An 8647-nucleotide genomic window follows, 5' to 3' on the forward strand; every position below is an offset into this window, starting at 1 on the left:
ACCTGTGTAGCAAGCTACTAGGGAGACTAAAAGATAATCCAAAACCAGGAGTTTAAGACCAGACCAGCCTGGACAATATAGCAAGGCCTTGTTTCCAAACAAAAAGCAAAATCAAAATCAACTATTAGATGCCTTCAATGGAGAAAGAGGTAAAACATGTTTCTAGAAAACATAAGTTCAGCTGGCCCTGCGTGGAATAGAATGTTCTAGAAAGAGCAATGCAGGTACAGAAGTGTCTGAGCATGTGTGAGAAGAGGTAATATTATTAAGCACTTCTGTTCAGATAAGTAAACAAAGTATGTAGGGTTGATACCACAGCTGTGCACCAGGGAGGACAGACAGAAGAAGGCTGACATATACATATCTCTACAGTTGCTGGAGATAAGTGGTGGCAGCTTCTTTATATTGGGCCTTTCCAGGTCAAGCACAGCTTTTTATTTTTCATTCCACTTAAGACTAATTAACATGGAAAGTCCACAGCCAGTGCTACGGACTCCAGATCTATAAGTCCAGAATCCCCAGAACTATGGGATCACACTACAGATGGCAATGAGCATGCCCAAAGTTTACAGGAAAAAAATGAAGGACTGAACATACATCCTGAAAATAAGGACTTTCATTAAGCCCTATGAAAGGGAAGAGTTGGATGCTATAGTCCTATAAAGAGATGAGCCTCTGTGTGAAGCAATGTGTAAAGGATGCACCACCCCACTGCTTCTCAGACATGGCTTCAGCCTACAGACTCGGAATTTATCAGTCTTGCTGCTCAATGAGCAATCTCCCTAGCAAAGCAATGCAAGTGCAGGGCTCAACTCCACTACCCCACTGATAATAGGATGGACTCTGCCTGCTCCCAACCATCACCCTAACCTGCCTAGAATGGGAGGACAGAATCAGGAATAAATGAGGCCCTAGTATTGGCTAAAAAAGCTGAGTTCCTCAGTTTGGGGCTTTTTTTTTTTTTTTTGGAAGAGGGGGTAAATAATTTTTTCTTCAAAAGCACCTGGGAAATGTGTATATTTGGTCATTACTATCTTCCAGAACCAAACATGGTAACCTCCACATTCTTAGGAACAGTTACCTTGCTGTCTAGAACATTTCTTATCAGTGATCTTGGTCTCTGGGCCACGCCCAATCACAATTACTTCTGAATGTGGAAGTTTGATTCGCTGGTGCTGGCTGTCCTGTCTCACCAACCAGCACACCCGCATCATCACTCTGAAAAAACACAAGGGAAGTGCTGGAGAAACAGATCTATTAACACAAGTCCTCCAGCGATATGTCCCATTGCCACCATGTATGTAATTTACCAACTGCTCATCTTGAGGCAGGTGGCCTCACTTCCTTAGTCTCAATTCCCTAACCTATAAATCTGATAATGACAGGACTCAAGAGGCTGCTGTGAGAATTAAATGAGATGACAGGGTACATATTTACCTCCCTGACTGAATCATGCTAAGCAATCAAATATTTGTTACCCATTTATTGATATACTCTATGTGGGAAACATTAAGCTACATGCTGAAAGTCTCCCAGGGATTAATATTGTCCCTGTACTTGTGCAGTACAGACTCAAATACTGATTGTTACAATATAAGTACTCTTAAGAAAATACCAAAATATGGCATTAACCCCGTAACTAATATCACTTAAAAAAGTATTTTAAAAGATTTCATGAGGAAGGGTATTTATGCAACGTTTTGTTTTGTTTTGTGACAAGGTCTAGCTATACAACACAGCCTGGCCTTGAGTTCACTATGTAACCCAGGCTGGCCTCAAACTCACACCAATCCTTCTAAGCCTCCCCAGGATCACAAGCATATGTTACCACTCCAGAATTATGCACAGTTTTAAAAGATGGGAAGGTGTTTACCTGCCACAGAATTAGGACATAACAATGAAGATTTTTTTGGTTGTTAGGTGTCCTTGCGTGCATTAGGTTTTCCTTTTTTAATTGAAATATACCTTTTAGAACAATATATTTTACTCCCATCTGCCATAATAGGCAAATCTACAATTTCTAATGTGTGACTATGAAACCTCTGTACAATATACAACCTGCACAACAGTGCAGGTGCTGATGTGCTCTTGAAAAACAAACTTTATGGCTAGATACAGTAGCAAAAGAGAAAGAAACAAAAAGTTCAGAGGAGAGATGAGGCCTGAACAAAGGCAGGAGTAAAGTGTATGGAAAGGAAGAAGAGCCAAAAGAAATCTGGACAACGAATAACTTCTTAGGACATTTGGGGAAATGACAAAGGATTAAAGGGAGACTAAACAAAGGTTTCTAGTTTGAAAGATGCCCAAAATGAAGAATATACAGGACTAAAAAATTCAAGAAATAAATGAATATACAGGAATATACACATTTTATGATAGCAGTGAAGAAAGGTCAATTTCATAGAAACACAATCAGTTTAAGTTGCCTGTGGAAGAGCCAAGAGTCCAGCTGGGATATACGGCATGAAGCTCAGAAGAAAGGAATGGACTGAATGCACATATTTGACAGGTATCAATATGTCACAGAAGCTGAGGCAAGGAGAAGGTAAGAATAATTATCCTCTTATCCAGGAAGACTGGAAAGGGGATCACTGTATGGGCAAGGGCAGAACTAGATCTCTGAACTGCCTCTCTAGACTAGAATCCTACCAATGGTCAGGCTCCTAATAACCTGTTATGGCTTATATCTAGATGTCCCCCAAAGCCTCACGTACTCTTGGTGGGACTTTTGGAAGTGACTGGATCATGGGTGTGTGGTATTAGATCATTCCACTAATTGGCTTAGCACAGTTCTGGGTGCGGATGATGAATTTACTGAAGACAGAAGACCCACTCTAGTTATGGGTGGCACCAACCAAAAGGTTTGTAGCCTGGATGGAATAAAAAGGGAAGGAAGGGCTGAGGATGTAGCTCAGTGGTGCCAGCACCTGCCCGGCAAGCACAAGGTACTGAGTTCAATCCCCAGTACCAGGAAAAAAAGGGAGGGGGTCATATTGCCTCCTGCCTGCCACACCATGAACTGTTTCTCTTCTGCCATGCCCCTTTGCCATACTATCCTGCATTGGAGTCAGCTGACTGTGGACTAAAACTTCTACAAACTGTGAGCTAAAATAATTCCTTTAACTTCTGGGTGTCGGGTGTTTTGTCTCAACAATAAGAAGGTAACTAAGACATTCTCTCAAGGAAATGCTGCCTATAGTCAAGACAGCACTTATGCCCTCTGTATAAGCTTTGTATTCACAAAGAAAGAAAGAAAACATGTATTTAAAAGTCAGCTTTATCAACATCTGCAAAGAGAAAACAATGCAAGGTAGAGTCAACAGATGAGAGCTGAAGAGGTAGGAACTGTGTTAGTGCAAGCAAATAAAAGCTAAAGTGAGCCAAAGTCCTGTATTAGCCAAGAAAAGCTTCCAGAAACCCCACAGTTAAGAGAAGGCCAGGAAGCAAGGGAATAATAAGGAGAGAAAGGAGGAGAATGCATTTCATTTTTAAAAGCACAAGTGATGGCACTCAACAATGACAAGCCACAGGTCAGGGATAAAAAGCAGACTTCACTGGCTACAGTAGAGGAGCTGGCCCACAAAGTTACCCCAATAAACTTTAGATTCAACATTGTCAATATGAGACAACTGCCAAAGTTTTGTGTTTCAGAATAAGATGAAATAACAGAAGTCAAAGAATACTTTGTCAACAACCATGTGATCAGGCTAGAGTGAAGAAAGGTAGAGTCAGACACTAGTCAGAAGGCTGTCAATATAACTTAGGCCAAAATCAGCTCAGCAAGTCTCTGAGGGGTTGATGCAAGAGCACAAAGAGTCAGCTGTAAATCTAAAATCCTACATCTTGATCACCAAAAAAATAATGGTGCTACAGGCACACCTCACCTTGAAATGCTGTATGTCCTAAAGGGTATCTGTTTGCACTTGCTAGAAATTGGTAAATGATCAGATAATGGACTGGAAACTCATGTATGTCTTTATTAGGCATTGGGAAGTAAGTCATATGATTAACTGGCTACTCATGCTGACAAGAGAAGCCAGAGGACAGCATAGTTTGAGAGCAGGGACAAGGAGGACTAACAGCTAAGAAACAGCCGGCTGTTACAGGGTGGTGGGAACTACCTCTCCTGCCCTCCACAGATAAAATACGTACTTTATTCTTACAGAGTTCTCAAGTCATGATGTTTCTATTTTCTTTCTTTCTTTTTTAATGTTTCTATTTTCTACTCCAAAAGCTGATGCAGTGACTGCACAATGCTTATACAGCTATTACAGTTCATTTTAGCCTCCAGACCCAATTTCTAGGAATGAAGTTTTAGAACATGGAAAATGCAGAAGGGTTGATGTTTGAATCTTCAATTCACTTCTTCCAGTTAAACTTCATAAACTACAAGCTCTAGAACAGCAGAGATCATGCCTATTTTTTAATACTATTTTTCAACCAGTTTTGTGTTTTGTCTGTTAGTTTGTTAAGAAGGGTGTTAGTATGTAGTTTAGGCTGGCCTTAAAATCTACTACGAAGTCCAAACGTGCCTCAAACTCACAGTGACTGTTCAGCCTCTGCCTCCTAAGTGCTAGGATTCTAGGTGTATGCCAGCAGCCGGTCATCATGCCCATTTTTGTTTATCAATATATCACCAGTATTTAATACAATGCTTGGCATACAGCAAGTATAAATATTTGCAAATGAACAATCAGATGATAATTCCTCCAACCCAAATGTTCTTGTTTTCCTCTACTCTCCCCTCCTTCTCCAGTTTTTCTTCTAGCAGTACAATGCTCTGATCCTCATATGGGATTGCCCAGGGAAAGAAGCTGAGGATTTACCATCCTCTATTTTTTAGCTCCGTGCCTTTCATTGCAGAGTTGAAGGGAGTGGGTTGAAAGAAATCCTGAGTCAGGCATAGTACTGCATGCCTGTAATATCAGCACTCAGGAGGCTGAGGAAGGAAGACTGCCATAAGTTTGAGGCCAGCCTGGGCTACATAGTAAGACCCTGTCTCAAAATAAAATAAAATAAAATCTGATCACACACACACACACACACACACACACTCTAGAACACTGGTCTTCAACTGAATTTTCTGCAATGATAGAAACGTTCTAAACCTGCCCATCCAAGAAAAGCAGCTCCAGTGTGAAGATGGAGCACATGAAATGTACTTAGTATAAAAGAGAAACTGAATTTGTACGTTAGTTTTTTTTTCCACTTAAAGTACCATAACTACATGTGGCTGAGAGTACTCAACCCAAACTAGGGGCAAGGAGGTGTAAAGAAGGAGGATGTGATCCTAAATACAGTCCTACATATTAACTGTGTTAATTGGATGAAAGGGGAAATCTAAGTGAGGACTAGAAGGAAGAGAGAGAAATTAGAGAAGACAAGGATTACAGAGCCAAAAGGTACAGCAAGATAAATGAACAAAGAAGAAACAGCACAGTGAGCATGAAGAAACAGTTCAGTGTTCTGGAACCTAAAACAGGGTGCAGAAAAGAGGTTATAGATCCAGGCAAGGTCCAGATGAGGCAGACCTGTGGGTAACAAACTAAGAAACCCAAATTTTGGAAATTACAATGGATTCTCCAACCCAACAGACAATAAATGTTTGCTGAATTAAAGAAAAGAACAAATATATGAACAGATAAATCTTTGAAGATTAAACAAGAATTTGAAAATGTGTTTCCAAAGGCCATTTGCAAAGGTACAGTAGAATAAAGAACACGTAGGTAACCGGACTAGGGGCAGAGAAGCCAGTTAGCCATCACATTTCACGTGAAAGATGATAAGGCCCAAAGTAAAATAAAACATTAATCTCTCCTATCTGTAGTTTCACTTCCTATGGTCTCAGTTACCTGCAAAAACAGTCTGATAATATTAAATGTAAAATTTCAGGCATAAACAATTCATAAGTTTTATATAACTTTTATAATAGTGTAGTTATAATTGCTATTATTGCTACAAGTTACTGTTATTAATCTTTTCCTGTGCCTAACTTATAAACTCAACTTTATCATAGGTACATATACACACACAAAAAAAATAGCACAGATAGATTTTGATACTATCTGCAATCTCAGACATCCACTGGAACATACCCCAGAGATAAGGGGAACTACTATGGTAGCGACACAGATAAAAGCACAGATCTGAAAAGATTTAGGTGGTAAAACCAGGACTTAGTGATGGATAAAAGAGTAAGTTAAGTGCGCATACTGAGTTCAGTTTCAGGCTTCCAAATCTGAAGTGTCTATGGGACTCAAAGGCAGAACTGTCCAGAAGGGTTCTTAGATGTGAAGGTAAATCTCAGAAAAGAAGGCTAAGATGAGAACTTTAATTTGGGAACATGTAGTAGATAGTTGAAATAGAAGTAGTTGGTATGTTCAATATGCACAGAATGAAAAGTGAAGAGGGCAAAGTCACAAGCACTGAAACATCCAGTATTCTAGGAGAGGAGAAAAATGACTATTCACAGGAGAAATGAATGGTGAGTGAGGTACCAGAGAAACAGCTACACTGTAAGAGGTATGATCAAGTAACAAAAGCATCAAAGGAATCCAGGAATGACTAAAAAACATCTGTCTCATTTGATATGTAATCACTAGTGCCTCTACTGAAATTTCAAGAGAATTATGAGTCTTAAAGCTACACTACAGAAAGGAATGAGAGATAAGAAAATGGGGCATAATTTAGAATATTCTTTAAAAGAGCTAACAGGTAACAAAGGGAAGAGATTTACCAGAAGACAGCAAAAGGAAGACGGATCACCACAGACTTTCTTAGACTGGGACAGAGTGTTAAGGAATATCTGAGACAACTGACCTTGATTTTCATGAATGGAACACAGACAGAAAGGAGCAGAAATGACAAATGAAAATAAGGTTTCAAAAGTGAAACCATAAAATAAAGGTCAGAAGCAAAGATAAAGGGATGTGCTTTGACAACTCCCCCTTTTAAGAACAAAGGAAAAATAACAATGACTGAAATCCAAATACTTTCTTTTTTATGGCAAATCAATTTTAGTGTTTCTTCCATTCCATATCATCAGAAAGAATGATTTCAACCTTCCTTTTACCTACATCAGACCACTCAGGTGACTTTTTTTAGAGAGGAAAGCAGAGGCAGAAATATGAGGGAAAGTATGTCTCATGATCCTAATGTTCTCCATAAAATAACTGGTAACAACACAGTGATGTGCTCAAGAATTTAATGAAAAGCTGAAAAAAATCAACAAAAAGAGTGAAGAGAATCAAGGCCTCTAAATTGGGCCGCCTGAATTCAAATTTGACTCCCCCACCTACTCACTATGCGACCTCAGGCAAATTATTTAATCTCAACACTGCTGTTAATAGGGAAGGTAGGATTAAAGCAGGAGCTACTGACATGTTTTTCAAAAAAAATCATCCAAAAGAGGGCCGGGGATTTAGCTCAGTGATTCTGGCACCTGCTTCACAAGCACAAAGGCTCAAGTTCAATCCCCAGTACAAAAAAAAAAAAAAAAAAAAAAAAAAAAAAATCATTCAAAAATGATGACTGCAACTAAGGTGAAGGGGCACAAATCTGTGTCTTCTACCCACATAAACAATCCTGTCTCAAGTATTCTACAAAATTCCCAATGTAAGTCAAATTCCCAAAGGTCTCCAAACCTAGAACACATTAATCCCAAATGGAACAGAACTCCAAATATCCCTGTTTTGTTGAACCGCTTCCACTGGTCTGAATAGAGAAAGGCTTGCTTCTTCTGGCATACCTGTGAGTTCAAAAGGAAAGAGGAACAAGGGACAGAGGGTGGGGAAGGGAAGAAAGGGAAAAGGGGCAAAAAGAGACTAGAAGGAAAAAACGGAAACAAAGCTTTTGTAAATTGGGTAAGGGAACAAAGGTTGGAGGGATAGAGGCATGGGGAAGAAAAAGAAAAATCAAGTTATGATGTACAGGTACAAATTCCCTATGATAAATGTGATCAATATGTATGACAAATATATACAAATAAAAATATAAAGTTAAAAAAACACTAGTTGGCTGTGTGAAGGAGGGCTCAAATTCCTCTCATGCAGTTTCTGGCGAAAACACCGAAATTACCAAAAGATAAGCTGCCTCCTTGGAATGGTCAGTGCCCGCTAAGATTTTCCTGCCTGCCTCATGACCAAAGTAGGAGGCACAGAAGTCAGAGGAACACGTGAACAAACTCAACGTGGGCCACAGACCGTCGCGAGCGCCCGCTGAAACAAGCCAACAGGAGCAGGAAAGGATGCCAAGAAACGAGCAACCGGAGTCTAACCCCCACACTGTCTGTCAACGCAGACTGCCAGCAGACAAGGTTCGCCGACCGCCCCCTTACCTCAAGTGACAGATCCGGGTATTCACTTTACTCTATGGCGCAGCACCTCTTCCGGCGCCCCTAGATGACGTCAGAATACGCCTCCGCGACCAGTCGGCGACGTCACCAACACGTCTCTGTGGGTTGGCTAAAAGCACAGGCCCTGTTGGTCCCTTGCTAATAACCCAAGCAGAGTTTCTGACACCCGTGAGATCTCTCGCATCTCCCTACTTCACCTGGCCCCGCCTCTTAATATGAGTCGGGAAACATCAAGCAATAATCTCCTGGTGGCCTTTTTTTTTTTTGGTAGAACATCTACTACTCTACTAATAC

General features: G+C 40.3%; 1 protein-coding gene across 12 annotated transcripts in view; it reads right to left on the reverse strand.

Annotated features, from left to right (window-relative positions):
• Aptx (aprataxin) overlaps positions 1–8417 on the reverse strand; it is a 21354-nt gene extending 12937 nt beyond the window's left edge. For 3 of the 12 annotated variants that reach the window (XM_033759107.1, XM_033759108.1, XM_033759103.1), the window contains exons 1-2: positions 7644–7823; positions 1082–1218 (exon numbers count right to left, since the gene is read on the reverse strand). In XM_033759107.1, the coding sequence (XP_033614998.1) occupies positions 1082–1218; positions 7644–7654 (148 nt within the window). In that variant the 5' untranslated portion in view covers positions 7655–7823. The other 9 variants (XM_033759110.1, XM_033759109.1, XM_033759104.1 and 6 more) reach the window with 8 other exon arrangements.
• Between the last annotated feature and the right edge of the window lie 230 nt (positions 8418–8647).

The sequence above is a fragment of the Fukomys damarensis genome, unplaced genomic scaffold (genome assembly GCF_012274545.1).
Source record: "Fukomys damarensis isolate Sample0158 unplaced genomic scaffold, DMR_v1.0_HiC HiC_scaffold_36, whole genome shotgun sequence".
NCBI classification, from domain to species: Eukaryota; Metazoa; Chordata; class Mammalia; order Rodentia; family Bathyergidae; genus Fukomys; species Fukomys damarensis.